The sequence below is a fragment of the Lissotriton helveticus genome, chromosome 1_1 (genome assembly GCF_964261635.1).
Source record: "Lissotriton helveticus chromosome 1_1, aLisHel1.1, whole genome shotgun sequence".
NCBI lineage: Eukaryota > Metazoa > Chordata > Amphibia > Caudata > Salamandridae > Lissotriton > Lissotriton helveticus.
Genome location: NC_136057.1, coordinates 1,938,190,966 through 1,938,213,235, shown reverse-complemented (window position 1 = coordinate 1,938,213,235; position 22,270 = coordinate 1,938,190,966). Strand labels below are relative to the sequence as shown.

Sequence of the window (22,270 nt, the reverse complement as noted above, 5' to 3'; positions counted from 1 at the left end):
GTTGTGGTCATTAAAAAGGCTGCGGCTCTTTTAAATTTGACTTTGCCTACAGCTGAATTCAAGGCTAATATATTGACTGAGGTCCTTCATTCCCCATCTTTGGTTGTAGAACCATTGCTTCCTTTTAATGAGGCTTTGACTGAGTCTATATTGGAGGTTTGGAACAGGCCTCTTACAGCTCCTGCAGTGGCTAAGGGTGTTGCAAGGAGGTATAGGGTAGCTCCTGGTGATCCTGAGTTTCTATCCTCGCATCCTTTGCCTGAAAGTCTGGTTATACAGGCAGCCTGTTCGAAGAAGTCTGTTGGTGCTTTCCCTCAAGTGCCTGGGGATACGGAGTCCAAGAAACAGGATCAGACTGCGAAGAAGATTTTCTCTTCTGCGAGTATGGCTCTAAAGTCGACCAATGCCACATGTCTCTTGGGGAGATATATACATGCTCTGATGGACTCTGTACGGCAGTTGGCTCCAAAAATTCCTGAGGACAGCAGGAAGGATTTTGATGAGGTGTTGGCTGAATAACAGGCGGCTGCACGTCAAGTGATTCGAAGTGGACTTGACACTGCTGATTCAGTTGCTCGCATTATGGGAACTTCTGTTGCCTCTAGAAGGGCTGCTTGGCTGAAGTCATCTGACTTTTCTGCAGACGTTCAGGCAACCTTGTTGGATTTGCCATTTGATGGCACTGGATTATTTGGCAAAAAGGCTGATGCAGCTTTAGAAAGTTTTAAGGACAGTAAAGCTACTGCCAGATCCTTGGGGCTGCAGTCCATAGGCTCTGCAACTAAGAGGTATAGAGTTTTGGGCGTTCGTCCTTTCGACCCTACCGTCAAGTTCAACAGCAGCAGCAACAGCAAAATCTGCTATATAAATCCTACAGGGGCAGACAAAGAGCTCGTCCTCGAGGACGTCAAGCCTCCTCCTCTACCTCCTCCGCTTCCCAACCCCCTTCATCATCAGCAAAGCAGCCCTAGATCCGTCATTCCGGATGATGTGGGTCCTGTGGGGGGTCGGCTTACCCATTTTCTATGGGATTGGGAATCTTTGGGTTCTCAATCTCGTAGAGAATGGGTATGCTCTTCCCTTTCGGGGAATTTCCTCCGGATTACCCTCCTTGCCAAGGTTTTTGCTCGGAGGACCACCTGCAACTTCTGCAGGAGGAAGTCCTGGCATTGTTGAGAAAGGGTGCGATAGAGGTGGTTCCGGAGCAGGAAAGGGGTCAGGGATGCTACTCCCGGTATTTCCTGATTCCCAAGAAGGATGGCAGACTTCGTCCAATCTTGGACCTCAGGATCTTGAACCTTTACCTGAAACAGGAGAAGTTCAAGATGCTCACCCTAGTTCAGGTTATTCAGGCGCTGCTGGAAGAGGACTGGATGGTGTCAATCGACTTGCAGGATGCGTATTCCAATCCTGAAGTCGCACAGGAAGTATCTCCATTTCACGGTGGGATCGCAACATTACCAGTTTGCGGTCCTTCCGTTTGGTCTTACTACTGCGCCTCTAGTCTTCACCAAGGTGATGGCTGTGGCGGCAGCACATCTCAGAAGGTCAAGGATACCTGTATTCCCGTATCTGGACAATTGGTTGATAAAAGCAGAATCTCCAGAGACTGTGCGCCATCATCTGCAAGTCACAACTCAGTTGTTGTACAGGTTGGGTTTTTCAATAAATGTACCCAAATCTCACCTGGTGCCCTCCCAGCGCAACCTGTTAATAGGTGCGGTACTGGACACAACTGTATGCCGAGCATTCCCTCCACCTCAAAGGATTCTCGACATACAGGGAATGATTCATTTATTTCACAATGGAGCGGTCGTTCCAGAGGAAAGGTTGCTTCACATCAACCTTCTAGAGCTGCGGGCAATACGTCTTGCGCTCAAGGCCTTCCTCCCATCCCTTCGCGGTCGGTCGGTTCAGGCCCTGACGGACAACACCACCGCGATGTGGTATGTCAACAAGCAGGGAGGAGTAGGGTCGCAGTGTCTCTGCAGAGAGGCTCTGCGTCTCTGGTCCTAGGTTCAGGATCATCAGATTTGTCTGATGACAAATCTTCTGGTCGGAGTTCTGAACGTGCGTGCAGACAGTCTCAGTCGGCAGTTCTCAGCCGACCACGAGTGGAGGCTTCATCCAGAGGTAGTTCGTCACTTCTTTCGGACGTGGGGAACTCCTCGGGTGGACCTGTTCGCCACTCGCGAGAATGCTCACTGCCCGTCATTCTGCAGCCTCCAGTTTCCGATGCAGGGAGCCTTGGGGGACGCGTTTCAGTTGAGTTGGGGAAGAAAACTCCTCTACGCGTTTCCTCCCATACCCTTGATTCCTTTGGTTCTGAGGAAGATTTGCCGAGACCGGGCCCAAGTTATTTTGATCGCCCCTGATTGTCCAAGAAGGGTGTGGTACACAGATCTTCTCCACCTCTCCTCGTGCCCGCCGCTCCGTCTCCCTGTCAGGGCAGATCTCCTCTCTCATATGGAGGGGCAGGTTCTACACCCCACCTCCAGACCTTACACCTTCATGCCTGGAGATTGAACGGGGCAACCTGAATTCCTTTTCTCTCCCACATGATGTGGTGGATGTCTTTTTATCGGCCAGGCGTGACTCCACCAAGTCAATCTATTCATACAGATGGTCTAAATTTGTGACTTGGTGTCGGGAGAAGTCCTTTGAGGGCTCGTTTGTCAGATATTCTTCTATTTGTTCTTTCTTTAGCGCAGCAAGGGTTTGCTGTGGCTACAGTTAAAGGTTATCTTTCGGCTTTGTCGGCATTTCTCTGCCTGCCGGATCAGCCGTCCTTATTTAAATCTCCTATTGTTTTAACATTTCTGAAGGGCCTTACAAATAAATTTCCTCCTACTCCTTTTATTGTGCCTCAATGGGGCTTGAATCTGGTGCTTACTTATCTAATGGGTTCCCCGTTCGAACCTTTACATAATTGTCCCTTGAGGTTGTTGTCTTTTAAGACGGATTTCCTAGTTGCAATTACCTCGGCAAGGAGGGTAAGTGAGCTTCAAGCTCTTAGTTCAAAGCCCCCATTCTTGACCATTCATGCTGAACGAATGGTTCTTAGGATCGGGGCTGCTTTTCTGCCTAAGGTGGTAACTCCCTTCCATCTAGGACAGTCTATTACCCTTCCTACCTTCTATCCTCCTCCTCCCCCTTCCAAGGAGGAGGAGCGGCTTCACCGTCTGGACCCTACGAGGGCGGTGAGCTTTTATCTTGATAGGACAAAGGACTATTGAGTGGATGACCAGCTGGTTGTTGGATTTGCTGGCTGCAGAAAAGGAAGAGCTGTGCACAAGCGCACACTTTCGAGATGGATAATACTATGCATCAAGATCTGCTACGCCCTGGCTGGTAAGGAACCTCCAGAGGTATAAGAGCCCACTCTACTAGAGCAAAGTCTTCAACATCTGCTTTGTCTAGGGGTGTACCTGTTGAGGACATTTGTAGAGCGGCAACTTTGGCCTCCCTCCACACTTTCGCCAATCATTACTGCTTGGATACCGAGGTGAGGAGGGACGGCCATTTTGCGCGTTCTGTCCTTCAGGACTGCTGTGGGAATCTATTTACAAGGTAAGGAATCCACTGGCAGGTGTATCCATCAGAAGAACAAGTTACTTACCTTCGGTAACGCTTTTTCTGGTGGATACAGTATCTGCCTGTGGATTCCTCACATGCCCACGCACCTCCCCGTTGTCCACTCTTCTATACCTGAATTATTGGTAATGTTATTTTAATGTATTCATGTTATCCATTAAAGGAATGTGTTCTTGGACATGTTTACTATGTTATATTCACACTATGTGTGTTACCTTGACTAGTTTGTACTGTGTATACTATGTATATTTCTACTGTCATTGGTCCGTCCGGGTGCCTCGAAGGCACGGAAAAAAGGGCAGAACTGATGTCATCATGCCGGCGTAGGCCTATTATGGAGTCGGTGACGTTAGCGGAGCCGCGTGCGATGTCGTGCGTTCCTGTGACGTCGTCCACGCCGGTGAGCTACAAAGAATTTTCCGAACGTTGCTGACCCAGGGGGATATTTACAAGGTGAGGAATCCACAGGCAGATACTGTATCCTCCAGAAAACGCGTTACCGAAGGTAAGTAACTTGTTCTTCAGGGCTGAAGTGACCCCAGGGGTAGGTAGCCTATTGGCTGCTACCTCGTACTCACCTAAATTGAGTATTTAGGGGTACCCCCTGACACAAGGTCCACAGGTACGACTTCCTGGGAACGGAAGACGGACATAAGAGACAACACCGCAAAAACTAAGAACCTGCACAGAAACTAGCACCAAACACTTGTCCTGCAGCTGTTCATCCTCCCCAACACTTGGAGGACTAACCAGCACTTCGCCAACCAGCGATCACTGTGTTGCTGGCCTTCGGGCTCAACGAAGGAGCATCCCTTCAGGAGGAAGTCTTCGTGGCTGTAGGAGCTCAGCCCTGTCTCTCAGCTGAGTTTCAAGACAGTAGGCCCTCAAGGAGCTCCCATGTGCCAATATCCTGAGTACCGGGGCACTTGTACCAGCCAAGGCGTGTTTCGCTTTCAGCCTGGACACCACTGCCTTGAAAGCCTTCCTGCACGTCGAGGGACATCAGGACAGACAAGACCCACGGCCAGCTTGGCTCTGCTACTTTGTTTTCCCTCCCTCTGGAGATCTACCAACAATTGTGAGAGCCTTGAACACCAGTGGACAGTCAGCCAAGCGCCTGTGCACCCAAGCTCCACAGACCGGGTCCACGATGTCTGAATGCGTCCTCTTGGCTTAGGGGTCCCCATAACCTGAGCTCCCCTTTGGGGTCACCCAGACTTGCCCCCGATTCCCTCCTTACAGTCTACCATCTTGACCAGCACCTCTGCACCTGGACACCCCAGGGCAGGTAAAACGAAACTGTTGGTGGTACTGTCGGCCTTGGCCGGCTAGCACATTAAGTCCCAAAGGGAACCTCTAAGCTCCACTTCCAAGTACCTGTTTGCCATCTGTCTTTTTCTCTTATAGGATAACATTGTAGCGTTCAAGGCTTATGCCTCATAACTGTTGTTTGAGTATTTTTCCATTTTCTTCTAAAATCGATATCTCTGCTTGTACCCAAGTTATTATAAAGATCTTGGTGTCTAATAATCTAAAGTATTTTTATAAATTGGTCTCGGATTTCTTATAGAATGTGTGACCCAGTCAATAGACTGTGTGTGTGCAACAAATGCTTAACACTCCTCTCTGATAAGCCTAAAATGCTCGACCACACTACCAAAAATAGAGTACTTGGGATTATTAAAGTGAGCCCTGTAAACCAAGAGGGGTCATCTATACTTTTTGCATGGTGTGCCCCTACATTGGCACAACCTCAAGAAATGCCAGCTTCCTACAATCATGCCTTAGTGAGACTTTAATTTGGTCTTAACTTTTCTAATGTGCGCTCCCTTTGAGCCATTGCACAATTGTCCTCTCAAGCTTACCATCAAGACGTCCTTCCTGATGGCAATAACATGTTCCCCTAAGGGTCTTTGGGGTTCAGGCTTCATCTTCCAAGCCTCTGTCTCTGAACATTTACCCAGACAAGCTGGTTCTTCGTACTAGAGCTTCCTTTCTGCTGAAAGTTGTCAATCCCTTTCATGCAGGCCAGTCCATCACCCTGCCTTCTCTTTAAGATCCTCAACATCCCTCCACAGAAGAGTAGTGACTTCACCATCTGGACCCAAAGAGAGCGGCGTTGTTCTACCTTGACCTCACAAAGGAGTTCCGGGAGGATGACCATCTCTATGTCGGAGTGGAGAAGGGACAGGCCGTGCAGAAGTAGGCCATCACCCAATGAATCATGCTCTGCATCAAAATCTGCTACGCATTGGCGAATAAGCAACTCCAGAGGCCTTATGTGCTCAATCCACCAGAGCTAGGGCTGCCACCTCTGCGTTTGCACACGGAGTTCCGGTCCTGGACATCTGGCAGGCAGCAACGTTGGGCGTCTCTGCACATGTTTACTAAGCACTACTGCCTGGACCCTCCGGTCCATAAGGATGGACATTTTGCCCATTTGGTCCTGCAGGACTTTTTAGTGTGAAATTGTTTCCTAGACCCACCTCTGGGAAGGTATTGTTTGGGTATCTATACTAAAGTAATGAATCTGTGGCTAGAAGAATCTATCAGATGGACAAGTTACTTACTTTTGTTAATGCCTTATCTGGTAGAGGCTATCTAGCCACAGATTCCTTATGGACCCAGCCATCGTGCCCACTTGGCGAACCTACAGGGCTGTTCCCCTTTCAGGGCCCTTAGTTTTCCACTCCAAGCTGAGTGTTCTTCCTGGCATGGAAATTGACAAAAAATAACTTGACGTCAGTGAACTGGTGTGGCGCCTATGTAGGCACCACTCATGTCCCTTCCGGTGCTGAGGACACCACCAGGGCCAAACCATAGCCACCTACTGGAACGCATAGATACTGCTCATAAGAAACTTCTGGATCCAGTCTGACACCTGGGGATAATTCTAAAGTAAGGAATCTGCTGCTAGATTGTGTCTCTACCAGATAAGGCATTACTGGGGGTAAGTAACATGCCCTTCACCAACACTGGATCACAAATATGCGCAATTCAAAAGTCTGAATCTCGCATTGATTGCAAACAGTGTTGAATGCCTGTTAGATGTCCTCTGTGTTTAACTGGTGCTTTCCATACCCATATTTATTGATAATGATATCTATCTTATTCGTCTCATGTTTGCCCTACCATTTTTCTCTTCAGGCGTTTGAGAGATAAAGGTGAGGATGATAAGATGCCACCGATCCGAAAACGTCAGCGAGGTCTACTCCTTAGATTGCAGCACGAACAGGTAACTAGTGCCCTTTAACTGCCATAGAAGGTCATTGGGAAAGTTTGGTAGAAAAGCAATCCTTGTGTGTCTTCTTGATGCTAGAGCTTGAAGAAGTGCCATGAGACCTTGCTCCCTGGTTCTTGTATTCCATTTCTGGTCATTTGCTTATTTGAACTTTGTACAATGAGTATTTTCTTCTCCAGATCCAGAAGGAAAGTTGGACCTACATTCCTTGTAGGTTAAAGGAGGGATATTGGGGGAAAGGACAGTAATAAAGAAGGGGCTGTATTAGTACATTAGCAAGAGGGAATGTGTGCTTTTGGGGTTTACATGGAAGGGTTGATGTCATCATATTGTGTGCGTGGTTTTGCCTTGTACACGATCATAGCATTTTCCTAAGTGGCAATCTTACCTCTTGGTCATGATCTTAGCTTGATGCTAAAGAAAATTTAAAGTTTATGGAACTTTTGACTAACATGTCTCAGAATGATTGTTTCCAGTGGTGAGGTTTTCTGGTTATGATGTGGAACATGTAGACCTTGAGTGGGGGACTCTTGGTCCTAGTAGCCAACAGCAGATTAATCATAGTCTTCTATTACAGGCTGAAATTAAGCGGCTCCAGGATGCTAACAAGGCAGCTAGAAAGGAGAGAGAACTGATTCTCAAACAGCAGGAAGAGATAGAGCGTATCCGTCAAACGACCATGAAACTGCAGGAAAAGCTCAAGTCTGCTGGAGAGGACAAGCAGGTATGGGCCATTGCAGAGTATGTTTAGAACTATTGTGCAATGCCTGATAATCACCAAACAAGTATCTTCACACTACACTTTGAAGTAACAACACAGTGGATTTGCTTACCAAGGAGTTCTGTGTCACAGAACATGAGAAGAAGGAACCTATTCCTAGCTATGTCACTGCATTTAATGATTTGGTCAAGAGGAACTTGCTACAGGGCAGGAGCAAACCTAGTTAGTGTTGGCTAAACCTGAAGTAACACATTCCAAGCTCTGAACAAACCATGCAATTTGAACTGATCAACATTAGCTAACTATGGCCTAATAGGCCCAATGGTATGAATTAAACTTGTATGTAGCAGATATGAACTATAGCATAGGCCAGGGTAAGAGTTACACAAAGATTCTGCTGTAAATCAAGATGTAAACCAGGATGTGCACACAATGGGGCCCGAGTCAGTAAAAAAGGAACGCATTGTAGGGCACAAGATGACCAAGAAGTAACCAAATCACAGGGTGATTACCAACCAGGGAGTAACTTATTACAGTGTTTTTACTGTATAAGAAGTAACTGTATAAGAAGTAACACAATTTATGGCTTAAGTTAATAAATGGGATGGATAGTATTGCAGAGTACATTTAACTTCTTAAGTGCTGAGGCTTTATCCTTTAGCTTGTGTTCGGCTGTTTAAGGAGCTAGTGTCTCCCACAGTAAACATCCAGACTAAATGTGTGTCTTTTTTTCTCTACATATTGGAATTCTAACGGTAACCAGGACCATGGGTTTCGCCTAAGAGAACTGCAAAAAAAGCAAAAATCTGGCAAAGTGTTTTTGGGGGGGGCGGTTGTAATGGGAAAAAGGTGTTTTGGAAGAAAATGTATGTTTTTTTCCCCTCGAAAAAAATTGCATCAACAGAAGATTTGCTATGCTAAGATCATACTCTTTCCAGCTTTCAGGAAAAGACAGAGTTAGCAAAAATAACCACAGTTTTTCCCATTTTGTAAGTGGTATCCAATAATTCTTATTTTTGCAGCTTATATCCACTTGAATTTGCTGGGGAAAAAGAGGTATGAAACCCATAGGTGAACCTGGAAAGCATTTTTGCAAAGTAGACAAAATTCTGAATTCATCTCGGGTCGACATGTTTCAGCCTGTGATATGCTCCCAAGGGTCAGTAGACTTTCTTCAGGACCCAGAGATATGTTGAATTCTTACGATTTGTGGCTGATTTTTCCAGCTTTTGGCTCATACAATCAGTCAAACAGCATGAACGCAAACATACAGACCATAATGGAGCTTTTCCTTTTTATGGTTTATGTCTTAACATTTAGTTAGGCATCATTAGGCAGTGGGGGTGGGCGATCCCTGTCGTCACATTGTAATTTTACATACTTGGCTCCCCTCAAGCCTTGCACGTTAGGCGTGTCGGGAGCAGAATAGGTACAATTATGTACAGTGAGAAAAACGTTGAGTGCAGTTATATGGGTAACACAATTAGCATAAACATACTGTTACAACAATCGGACTTTTCCGATCGCAGCTATATATAGCATTTATTAGTTGTCCAAAAACATGTGATACCCAGAGCCAGTGGCTGTTGACATGGCTCGTGGGTGGTGGGGTGGGCGCAGGGTGGGGGGTTCATGGGGTAGGGGGGTCACACGCCGGGTGGGAAGGGCAGGCGGGGGGGGGGGGGATTTGTCGCGCATGGTGTGAACGTTAGAAAAACATTACAAAAATAAACTTACCTTGCTGAGGGGTCCCGCATCTCTGCTCCTGCTCTCCTCCTGGAACTCGAATAACAGAAAGCAGGCCCCACTGACCAATCATAATGCTGCAATGCAGCATTGTTAATGGTAATCACCCAGGCTCCCTGACCAATCACAACCTCAGTGCAGCGTTATGAGTGATCTGAGCATCATGGTTGGACGCTCAGCCAGGGAATGGGGGCCTGGGCATGTTCTCCATGTAGGCTGTAATGCAGCCTGCATTGAGAACGGGTATGTGCACATGACTGATTTGGGCGGCCCAAGAGGGCCAACCAAACAGTTATTGCCTTCTTAGGAGTGAGCAAACCACTCCTCCTTTTCTCCGAGAGCAAAGCAGAAGCCTGCCCACCCGCCCGCAAAGGAAACATAAAATGATAGTAACTCAGTTAATATTTTATATTTCCTTTCCACTGCTCAAAAGCAGTGAGTGACACTCCTTCGCCATAGACGAGGAGCCACCACTGCCGAGTGCCATGAACCATGCTGTAGCTTATAATTATTTTTCATTGTGTAATGAACTTGCTTCATTTGATCTGATAAAGACTGCTAGCTGCAGATTCCTTTTTTTAATAAAAATTTTATTCACAGCTGGTTGGCATCAAGCATAACAGTACATCAAATATTCCTAGTGTTACAGCCGGGTTTTATATTTTCTCCCCAACTCAAATCTCCATCTCTTATAACGGTGATATTCATATAGTGCATCATAATGTTACATAAACATTCGTCTCAAAATGTCACGCTATTCACTGCACGAGGTAATGTAATAACATCAAACAAACAACCCCCGTCCACTAGCTGCAGATTCCTTATCTTTGAATTTCCCAGGCATCAGGATGGATCTGGAAAATTTTGCTGAGCAATACACCTTGCGCACCGCCGGGTGGCTCAATTCGGCTCCGCGTGATGTTGTCAGTAGCGTTAGTTATTTATTTATTTATTTATTTACATTTATAAAGCGCAACATATACCCGAAGGTGTCTTGGCGCTGATTAATTTGCAAGCTACAGATGATACTTAGCTTAACTGCTCTAACCCGGTGCCCCATGAAATGAAACTTATTTGGTAAACAGCCATGTTTTCAGTTTTTTGCGAAATTGGAGCAAAGTGGGACATGTTCTTATGTCCTGAGGCAGGGTGTTCCAGAGTTTGGAAGCTCCTACCACAAAACGACGATCTCCCCAGGCGACTGTCTTGGTGCGAGGAACCGTCAATTGGTTACTGTTGGAGGAGTTATGATGTTGCAGTGCCCTTATAGACGCCACCCAGGCGCTCAGACTTCAGTCATTTTGTTTCCGTGCCAGTTAAACGTCGATCCGGGAAAAGCTATCTCTCTGTTGTTTATTGGCAGATTTTTGTCGATTTCATTTTTTTTTCCACCTCCATGTGCGAGGGTTGTCTTCGAGGAAAACAGGTTTCAAGCCGTGCGGTGCCTCCCACTGCATGACGTTAGTCACCAATTCCCACCTAGCCTGTATCTGGTGTTTCGAACGTGACCACGATTCGAAGCTGTAATCGTACTGCCTGGCTATGGCTCCGAAGGCCTTGAGAAAGTGGACAATGAAGGTCCTCACTGCCCGGCAGTCAACACCGTTGAACGAGGCTCCGTGGAGTTCCCGGTCACAATTGAAGAAGAGGAGGAAGCGGGACCGCTCCCAGAGCCCTAAGTCCTCTTCTTCTTTTCACTCCAGACACTCCGGCAAGAGGCATAAAAAAAAGAAGTCCAAACTGACTTCATCTTCACCTCGGCTGTCGTCCGTTGCCGAGAGAGTTAAGGAGCACCGATGCTCTAGGCACAGTTCTGTAGTAGGGGATCTCTGTGTATAGTCATAATCTTGTGAATAGTCCCACCCATGTGCGTGGACCCGGGAGCAATCAAAAAAATCTCTTAAGTTGTCTTCTTCTGCAGTCCTGCATAGACACTTAAGGCCTTTTACTGTCAGTTCTTTTTTCCGGCTCCTGCTAGCTTGACCCTGGAGCATTGATCTCTACCTTTTTGGGTATTACTTCAATTTTTGGCACTTTTCCAGTGTTTCACTCGACGTCTGGGGTCTTCCTCTTCCAGTTGCTGTGCTTTCTAGCCAGTTTTGCCACCTCTTTTTGTTGAAAATGCCAGCTTTATTCGACAAGTGCCCTGAGTGTGGTAGGAAGAAGTCAAAATCTGACCCCCACAGAGTATGTATACTCTGCCTCCCATCCACCCATGACCCTAACTCCTGTGAAATCTGTCACTCTTTCTCCAGGAGGACCCTGCGTGAAAGGGAGAAGATTCGTCTCCAAGGCCTGGAGCAGAGGAGACACCAAGAACCAGGTGGGACTTCTGGACATGGAGGGACTCTGTCATCGTCCTCTGCCCATGCATCAGCCTCTGGGGGGCTCCCCAGTCAAGAAAAGGCCCAGAAAAGGCACTGGTCCCGGTCGACGTCAATAGCTTCGACGTCGGCGTCGAGAGGTATGACCACCATATGCTCCCAGTCGACCCAGGGCTCTGGGTTGAAGCGGCGTCGCCGTTCCATGTCGAAGGGTAGGATGTCCAGACCTCGGACGAGGTCGACGTCGAGTACTTCACCCGCGTCGACACACCATCGATGTCGCGATGTGTCCTGAAGGCGCTCGCCGTCGAGGCGACTCCGCCGTTCGCCGTCAACGTCGGCGCGAAGGTCGACGTCAAGGAGAGACAAGACGACGTCGAGGAGAAGACATTCTACGTCGAAGAGTTCGTCGACGTCTGGAAGGTCGACGTCGAGAAAAGGGAAGTCGAAGAGGTCGACGTTGAGGAGACAGTCAAGGCCCAGGACGGTGTCCAGTGCCTCGGTGGTTAGTCTATCATCTTCATCGGCAAGTTCCCGGTCTCGGCTGCACCGGCGCTCGTCCGCAAAGAGGTCTGCCCCCATAGCATCCTCCTCGAGGCCTGCTCGTAAGAAGAGGAGAGTGCTTAGGTCACCGGAATCTGATTATTCACTGACCTATTCGTCCTCTAGGCCCAGGACTCATACGCCTCCTACTCTTCCGCCACTGCCTCCTAGGAAGCCTCCGCCTCCTCCTCCACTGCCTCCCCGGCCTCCACAACCGGGGGTTCTGGCTCCGACTCCTCCGTTTCCGCCTCCTCCAAGGCCGGCGGTTCCTGCGAGACCCAGGAGGTCTAGGTCAAGGTCCAGAGGGAGGTATCGCTCTCGCAATGAGCGTCGCTCCTCGACAAGGTTCCGTCATCGCCATTGGAGGGAAAGGTCACGGTCCCATCACACGGACTCTTCTAGTGACCGGAGGTATTCGCCCATGTTATCGGACTCTCCTCCTACGAGAGTGCAGCCTGTGGTGCTGAGGGGGGCAGCGAAGTTAGGGATCACATTGACGGTACACACTACTTCTACCTCTGTGATCTTTGAGACTTTGCACAAAAGACATCTCTCTCGCCCTTTGTTGCCTTTGGTGCCAGGACTGGAGGAACCGGCCATGGAGCTGTTTCTGACTCTTGGGTCGCTATGACCGCTCCTTGTGGTAGTCCCTGCAACAGTTTATTGAGCTCCTCCCGCGGGATAGGCGAGAAGACTTCCAGGCGATATTGAACGAGGGCATGATGGTCTCAAATCAAGTCATCAGCTCGGCGGCAGACGCCTCTCTCCTGGCTGCTCATGGGTACTGCCATGGCATCAACTTGAGACGTCATTCCTGGTTGCGCCTTACCTCTCTTAAACCAGAGGCACAACTGAGGGTCGCAAATTTGCCATTCTCGGGATCGACCCTCTTCGGCACGCATGCGGATGAGGAAATTGCCCGCATGAAGGCGGAAGTAGAGACGTTGAAGGCTGTTGGTTTGGAGAAACCAAAAGAACAACGGAAGTCCTTCCGTCCTTTCCAGAGGCGGTACGTTTCCCAGAGGCGAGGGCAAGGTCGTCAAGCTGGCCAGCAACAACAACAGCAGCAGCAATACCAGCGGCAGCCCTTCCAGAAGCATCAGAGGGGCAGAGGTGGCCAGCAGTCCTCCTCGGCGAACAAGGGCCCGGCCGGGTCTAAGCCCTGAAGAGTTACTTGCCCCTCGTCCGTTACCCGCTCCGGGCGGGGGGGGGGTGAGCATACAAAATTACTTGGCAGAGTAGAGAAAAATTACTCAGGACAAGTGGGTGCTAATTATTGTTTGCAATGGATACAGTCTTCGTTTTGTCAGCCCTCCTCCAGCAATTCCACCGGTTCGCTCGCAGTACCAGCTACGCGAGCTTCAAGCAATGGCTGATACCCTGTTAAGAAAAAGGGCGATAGAAGACGTCCCTCTGTCTCAAAGGGGAAAGGGTCTCTACTCAAGGTTCTTTCTGGTATGCAAGAAGGACAAAAACGAGTTCAGGCCCATTCTGGATTTGTGACAAGCAAACAAATGGATTCGTAGGGAGAAGTTTTGCGTGCTGTCTTTGAACCAGATTTATCCTCAGCTACAAAGAGGAGATTGGCTTTGCGCAACAGATCTGCAGGATGCGTACTTCCATGTGCCTATTGCACGGAAACACCGGAAGTTCCTGCGCTTTCTAGTCGGCACCAATCACTATCAGTACACCATACTACCATTTGGACTGAAGTCTGCACCCAGGACTTTTTCAAAATGCATGGCAGTGGTGGCAGCGCACCTGAGAAAGAACAAGGTGTCCGTGCCTGGACGACTGGTTGATCAAAGCCTCCACCTTCCAGGAAGCGCAATTGCACTTCATCAGGTCGGCCGTTCTGTTGAACCAGCTGGGGTTGCAAATAAACATGTCCAAGTCTGTTCCGACTCCGGTTCAGTGCCTACAGTACTTGGGAGCCTCCATCGATACTCTCTCAGCAAGAGTGTCTCCTTCGGAGGAGCGACGCTTATCGATCCTTCGGAAGGCTCAGGCTCTCATGTCCGTTCCATCTACAACAGTGAGGACGGTGTCATCCCTCCTGGGGTCAATGGCCTCTTGCATCTTCCTCACTCCATTTGCACGCCTCCACATGAGGCCGCTGCAGGAATGTCTGGAGGATCAGTGGGACCAGAAACGAGGGAGCTGGGGCGACAGGATCCGACAGTCTCTACACACTCTACAGTCCCTGAGATGGTGGTGCTCAGCGGAGAATCTCCTCAAGGGGGTTCCATTCCACAAGGACATTCCCATTCAGACTATCGTGATGGATGCTTCTCTCCACGGCTGAGGAGCGCATTCGGACCATTTACAGATCCAAGGAACATGGTCCCCGGCAGAATCCACGTATCACGTAAATTTTCTGGAACTCAAAGCTGTTCACTTGGCACTGAAGACCTTTCATCCGTCCTTCCAGACCAACTTCTTGCGTGTACAGACGGACAATATGACCACAATATATTACCTCAACAAGCAGGGGGGCTCCAGATCGCACACACTGTCACAAGAAGCGCAGGCGATCTGGCACTGGCTGCTAGCCAGAGGGCTGTCGATAACAGCTACCGATCTGCCAGGGGTGCAGAATGCTCAGGCGGATGCACTCAGCAGGCTGGTCCAAGAAAATCACGAGTGGGTCCTAAACGACGAGGTGCTAGGGAACGTCTTCGACAGATGGGGCACTCCAGAAATAGATCTGTTTGCCACCGCCGAAAACAGAAAATGCTGAGACTTCGCCTCCAGGTTCTACCAACCGGGGACTCTGGGGAATGCGCTATGGATCAGCTGGTAGAACAGCTTTCTGTACGCTTTTCCACCCATTCCCCTGATTCCGGGGGTACTCATCAAGCTGTCTCAGTCCAGAGCACGAATGATCCTCATTGCTCCGGAGTGCCCTCGGCAGTGGTGGTTCACGGTCCTGCTATGCGGTCTCTCCAACTCCACCTGCGGCTGGTGTGTCGGCCGGACCTTCTCACGAAGTTCGGAGGGCTGATAGTGCACCCCAACCTCTCATCGTTGAGTTTGGCGGCATGGCTAGAGGCCTTCCACAAGGACTTCCTATGCCTACAAGTGGAAGAGGTACTGCATCTGGTGCACGTCCAAGAACTATGATCCTACCACCTGCAAGGAAGATGTTATCCTTCCATACCTCTTACATTTGGCTCAATCTGGCCTTAATTTCCATTCTGTTAAGGTTCACCTCGCAGCATTAACTGGGTATAGGAAATGCCCTTCACAAACATCCTTCTTCCAGATTCCTGTAATTAAAGATTTTTTGGAGGGATTGAAAAAAGTATTTCCCCCTGTTAGGCGTCCTTAGCCTTCCTGGGAGCTGAATGTGGTGCTATCTCGCTTGATGGAGGAACCTTTTGAACCTATTCATAAGGCTTCTCTACAGCATCTGTCCTGGAAGGCGGCCTTCCTTGTGGCTATTACATCGGCCCGCAGGGTGAGTGAAATCCAGACCTGTGTTGCCAAGAACCTTACACTGTATTTCATGCTTCTAAGGTAGTGATGCGAACTCACCCTAAGTTCCTCCCTAAAGTGATTTCTGATTTTCATGTTAATCAGACGATAACTTTGCCTACGTTCTTTCAACATCCTACCACTCCAGCGGAGAGGTCTCTTCACTCCCTGGATGTAAGAAGAGTGTTGAAATTCTACTTGGATAAGACCAAAGACATACGTAGGTCAGACCAATTGTTTGTCAATTATGGATCGGTCAGGACTGGTCTTGCCACCTCAAAACAGTCCATCTCTAGGTGGATTGTGTCCTGTATCCAGTTATGTTACCAAAAGGCTAACAAAACCTTAGGGGGTAAGCCTAAGGTTCATTCCACCAGAGGCAAATCGGCTACAACGGCTTTGCAGCGTAATGTTCCCATTGCAGATATCTGTAGGGCTGCCACTTGGAAGTCGGTCCATACCTTTGCTAAGCACTACTGTCTGGACTCTGATGCCAGAGCAGACGCTCAGGTTAGGAAGGCTTTGTTGAGAAATCTGTTTGCACAGTAGTGATGTTGTCTGTTTCCCCCACCGCTGGTTTGGTTTGTTGGGATGGGCTTGCCATTCTATTCACAAGATTATGACTATACACAGAGATCCCCTACTTCAGAAGAAGTAGTTTTTTACCTGTAACTCCAGTTCTGTAGTGGGGGTATCTCTGTTATAGTCATAAGCGCCTGCCCTCCTCCCCAGTGGATGAAGAGATAATGTACTGTATGCTACAGGCCTGGCTTTATACACCTTCAAAAATAACTGAAAGTAAAAGGCCTTTGGCAGTGCATCCTGGGATACCGAGGGTCTCTGGAGAGTTCCTTAAAGGCACGGTATCCCTTTTCCAGACACATAATGGCGGCCTAGGGGGCTTGTCTGTCCAACCCTTCCTCTCTATCATTACAAAGGATTTTTGTGAAGGGGAGTTTCTCTGAGTGTGAAACTTTGCAAAGTGTGTTAAATTTAATATTATTTGGCTATCCTTTTTACTTCAAGATGAAGTGCTGGCCAATGTAGCCTTGTAGTTTTAGGCTGCATTATTTGTCTTTGATTTTCTCTTAAGTGTCTATGCAGGACTGCAGAAGTAGATAACTTAAGAGACTATTTTGATTGCTCTGGGGTCCACGCACATGGGCTGCACTATTCACAAGATTATGACTGTAACAGAGATACCCCCACTACAGAACTAGAGTTACAGGTAAGAAAACTACTCCTCCTGCGGGCCGAAGCTTGGGTGGACTTCGCACCTCTTTCCCTTTCCGGGAGCCAGAGCGACCCCAACTCGGAAGAATTTCATGAGGCCATGTGCTGCATATTTGAGCGGGCCGAAACCGCTAGTGAGCCCTCGGGCCCAGCGGAATCGTAAGGGGCCCCGTTGGGTTCATTGCCGTTGACTCCGGCCACGGCGCCTATAAGGCCTCATGGATCTGATCTTGGATCCAGGTCATCGCCGGTCATGCCAACGTGACCCCCTCCGGAGTCAAACCCGAAGTCGGTGCCTGCGGCTGGTGCCCATCGGCAGTGCCAGCCCCATCCTCATCCCCGATGACACGGAGCCGGAACGACGTCGCTCAACGCCGGATCCGGTGCCGATTGAGCCCAGAAGTTCTAGGTTGTCGCCTGAGCACTTTGAAGATGTGCTACGCTCAGGAGATAAATAGGAGTGGTCCATGGACCCTCTGAAACACCAGGATGACTCTGCTGAGCATTTGGACTGGTATGGGTAACTTGCAGAAGCCAGTGGGCTGGACACTTCTCCAGATACTGGCATGCTCTCTCCACCAACAGAGGGGGCATCCTATGCCATGGTGGTAAAATGGGCAGCTGAGGTCCTTGGACTAGAACTGCCCTCAGTGCTGGTCAGGACTAAGCTCCTGACTGAAGTGCTTCAACCTGGGCTTCGACTTCTAAACCCCTATTGCTCTTTAATGAGGCACTTACAGACGTCCTTCTAGGCAACCCTAGCACATGGGCTCCTGTGAATAGGATGACTGCATGCACTATATCCCAGCACCAGGCGATCCAAAGTTCCTTAGCCAACATCCCACCCCTGAAGGGTTGGTGGTGCAGGCCTCTACGTCACCCTTCCACCCCTCCGGATAGGGAATTCAAAAGGCTGGATTCATTTGGAAAGAAGTTGTTTTCTTCCTCCGGCTTGGCATTGTGGTCGGTGAATATCACATGCTTATTGGGCTATTTCTCCCACTGCCTTTGGGAGACGGTTGCACAAGTGCTGCCACAAGTCCCGGAGGAGGCCCGGGTTGTGCTCTCCCAAGCAGTCAAGGATGGGGGAAATGCAGCAAAATTCACAATACAGTGTGGCCTAGATACCACAGATTCGCTGGGCAGCTCGATTTCAGTGACAGTGACCTTGAGGCGCCACACCTGGCTTAGGACAACTGGCTTTTCAGGAGATGTCCAAGCCAATCTGATGGACATGCCCTTAGATGGAACCCATCCTTTTGGGGAAAAGGCAGACTCGACCCTGGTGAGGATCAATAGCTCTCGAGCTACGGCCCGATACTTGGGCCACTCCTCGTCAGCCCTTTTTCAGCCACAGTCCTGCACAGACTGCCCAAGCCGTGCAGGACATGGACGGAGTGCATTCCAATCCAGGAATGGAGGCCAGAAGTCGTCGCCACCCTGCCCCTGGCGCCACAGCCTCCAGTGCCTCCTAGTCTGACTCTGTAAGACCACACTAGTCCAGTTGGCGGGAGAATTTGTCATCATGTCCCCCACTTGAGTTCCATAACATCGGATAAGTGGGTCTTGCTGATCATTCAGGAGGGCTATTCTCTGCCCTTCCTCTTTTCCTCCTCTTATTTTGTCAAGTCAAGAACGACTGACGGAAGATCATTTGAGATTGCTCCAAGGGGAAATTACAGCTCTCTTGGCCAAGGGAGCTATAGAAAGGGTCTTGGTTTCAGAAGTAGACAGTGGTTTTTATTCCGGCTACTTTCTGATTCCGAAGACGAATGAAGGGTTGCAGACCATCTTAGATCTTCGGACCGTCAATCTCTCTCTCAAGAAGAAGTTAGCGATAGTCACTCTAGCTCAGGTCTAGTCTGCCCTAGATCAAGAGGACTGGATGGTTGCGTTGGACCTGCAGGACGTGTATTTTCACATTCCTATCCTGCCGGGCCACAGGCATTACCTGTGGTTCAAGGTAGGCCGCAGGCACTTTCAGTTTACTGTGCTCCCCTTCAGCCTAACCAGTGCACCTTGGGTGTTCACAAAGGTGATGGTGGTGGTTGCAACTCATCTGTCCAGGTTAGGAGTGTCAGTCTTCCCCTACCTTGACAACTGGCTGTTGAAGGCGTCCTCGCCCCAGGCTGTCGTCTCCCACCTACAGCCTACGGCAGACCTCCTGCATTTGCTAGGGTTCTCTATAACCATGCAGAAATCACACCTGACTCCTTCTCACACACCCCCTTTCATCTTAGCTGTTCTGAACACAGTGCAGTTTCAGGCCTATCCTCCGGAGCAGCGAGTCCATGATATTAAGGTGTTGATTCCGATGTTTCAGCCTCTAGCCTGGATTTCGATGAGACTGACTCTGAAGCTGCATCCTGTTGGTAAAGCATGCCAGGTGGCGTATGCGGGCTCTGCAGTGGGACCTGTGGGCACAGCATCAAGGAAATCTAACTGACATGGTCCAGATCTTGGAAGGAACTGCGAGAAGATCTGCAGTTATGGTTGACGAACCGCTATTGGGGTCAACGGCAGACTCCTCTCCCTTCCCCAACCATATCTCACGGTAGTGACAGATGCATCCCTTCTGGGATGGGATGGCCATCTGGGAGAGGTGGAGATCAGAGGACACTGGTCTCTGGCGGAGTTGGGGCTCCACATAAATCTGTTGGAGCTCTGAGCGATTCGATTAGCATTAGCATTGAAAGCATTTCTTCCCTTTGTCAAGGGGAAGCTAGTGCAGGTGTTCACGGTCAATACCACTGCCATGTGGTACTTCAAAATGCAGGACGGGTGGGGTTGTGGCCTCTTTCTCAGTAGGCCATACGTCTCTGGACATGGCTGGAACAACATGGCATAACCCTGGTAGTTCAGCACCTGGCAGGTTCTCTGAATGCCAGGGCGGGCAAGCTCAGCCATCGATGCTTAGCGACTGACGAGTGGCATTTCCAGTCGGAGGTGTCAGCAGTGGGGAGAACGTTGGTTAGATTTGGTCACCTCCGAAGAGAACGCGCAGTGTCAGCAGTACTGCATGCAGGAGTTTCCAAGGCGGCTTTCACTCAGCGACGCCTTTCGTCCCGAGTGGAGCTCAGACCAGCTGTACGCCTTTCCGCCCATACCACTCCTGCCCAGGGTTCTGAAGAAGATCAGGAGCGACCAGGCCCAAGTCATCCTTGTGGCTCTGGACTAAGGCAAGGAGAGTCTGGTATCCTGAGCTTCTGAGAATGAGCATTGATTCTCTGATCAGACTGCATCTTCGGGAGGATCTTCTGTCGCAGCAGCAGGGGAGGATCCTACACCTGAAACTGTCAACTCGGCGCCTCAGTTTGTGGAGATTTAGTGGTGGCAGTTGTAAGCTTTTAACCTTCCTCCTGAAGTTTGTAACGTTATTCTGGAGATCAGGCGTCCCTCCACTAAGACTGTATATGCCTGCTGTTAGCAGACATTTGTTTTATACTGTACAGAATGCTCTATTGACCCTCTTTCTCCTTCACTTTCTACTGTCCTTTTGTTAATTCTGACCCTTGCCCAGCAGGGCTCTGATTTGGTAACTCTCAAGAGTTACCTTTCTGCTCTGTCTGCTTTTTTGAAGCTGCCAGACCACCCCTCTCTCTTTAAATCTCCTGTTGTACATAGATTTCTAAAAGGGCTTACTAATTTGTTTCCACCCAGGCCCTTAATTTGGTCCTCAAATACCTGATGTGCGCCTTTTGAGCCTCCGGCTGTTGACCATCAAAACAGCCTTCTTGGTGGCGATTACATAAGCCCAGAGGGCGAGTGAGTTGCAGGTGTTACCTTGCTCACCTCCTTTTCTAATTTCCTTTCTGTAGTAGGGGATCTCTGTGTATAGTCATAATCTAGTGAATAGTCCCGCCCATGTGCTTGGACCCCGGAGCAATCAAAAATAATCTCTCAAGCTGTCTTCATTGCAGTCCTGCATAGACACTTAAGAGAAAATTAAAGGCAATAATGCAGCCTGTACCTATAAGGCTACACTGTCCAGTACTTCAACTAGAAATGCCAAGGATATAAAACCAATAACACATTTAACACAATCTGTCAAGTTTCACCCTTAGAGAAACTTTCCTCCCCAAATCCTTGGAATGATAGAGAGGAAGGGAAGGACAGACAATGAATGAATGAATGAAGGGGGACGTATATTGCGCAACTTATCCCAAGGGCATCAAGGCGCCAAACCGCAGCCAAATGTCTTCAGATCACCGAGCCCACGTCTACGAATAGACCTCGCGAAAGAACCAGGTTTTCAGTTCTTTACGGAAACATGCCAAAGAGGGTAAACCCACCAGCTCAGGAGGAAGAGAGTTTCAGAGCTTGGGGACCACGGTGGCAAAGGCTTTACCTCCCCATTTTGCTTTGGCAAATCTAGGGACTGATAGAATATTTTTGGAGGATGAACGAAGGACTCTGTTAGGGGAGTAATGATGAAGGAGGGACCTAATGTCCTGAGATCCCGAGCCATAAATAGCCCCGTGGGCGAGGCAAAGAAGCTTAAAAGATATCCTAGAGTGGACCGGCAGCCAGTGAAGGGTTTTCCTGGCCAAGGTTGCAGAAGAAAGCCTGGGAAGATTAAGGACCAGCCTGGCCGCAGCGTTTTGCACCATCTGAAGGCGATGGACAAGACTCTTGTTCATGCCTACATACAGGGCATTACAGTAGTCTAATCTCGAAGAGACGAGAGCCACTGTAGCCTGCTTCCGAGCATCCGGGGAAAGATAACATGCGACCTTTCTGAGGATCCTGATAATGCCACAGCAGGTGGACACGGTTCTGCTGACCTGACGGTCAAAGGAGAGAGTGGTATCGATCAGAACCCCCAGGTTCTTAGCGAGATGGGAGGGAAGGGGACAGTCCCCAAGGGAATCCGGCCACCAGTCTTTAGACCAGAGGTCTTGACTACCTCCGAAAATCAAGATCTCCGTCTTCTCTCCGTTAAGCTTAAGGAAGTTCCGGATCATCCAATGGGAGACTGCCTCCATGCATGTTCTAAAGTTCAGGGCAGAGTCGCTAACAGACTGTGTCAAGGAGACCATGATTTGAGCGTCCTCGGCGTACGACAGCACCTCAAAACCATAGGATCTCACTACCCTGGCAAGTGGGGCCACGTAGATATTAAAAAGGGTAGGGCTTAAGGAAGATCCCTGGGGGACCCCACATTGCACTGATTTGGGAGGGGACAGAAAGTTACCTAGCTTCACTCTGTTCCCTTTTATGTAAAAAGGAGGTGAGAAGACTGAGGGCAGAGCCTCCAACACCTATCTCCCTGAGCCTGGCAACCAGGACCGAGGGAGACAGGGTATCGAAGGCTGCCGTAAGATCGAGTAGGACCAGAAGGGTAACCTGGCCCTTATCAACCCTCGAGCGGATGTTATTGATAACCACCAT

The 22,270-nt window shown here is 49.2% G+C and overlaps 1 protein-coding gene across 1 annotated transcript in view; it reads left to right on the top strand.

Moving 5' to 3' along the window:
• The window catches only part of CEP350 (centrosomal protein 350), a 1,478,431-nt gene that overhangs the window by 985,962 nt on the left and 470,199 nt on the right, over positions 1–22,270 (top strand). The window contains exons 25-26 of the mRNA XM_078643560.1: positions 6,742–6,829; positions 7,413–7,559. Coding sequence (XP_078499686.1) covers positions 6,742–6,829; positions 7,413–7,559 — 235 coding nt within the window. The remainder of the gene's footprint in view (positions 1–6,741; positions 6,830–7,412; positions 7,560–22,270) is intronic.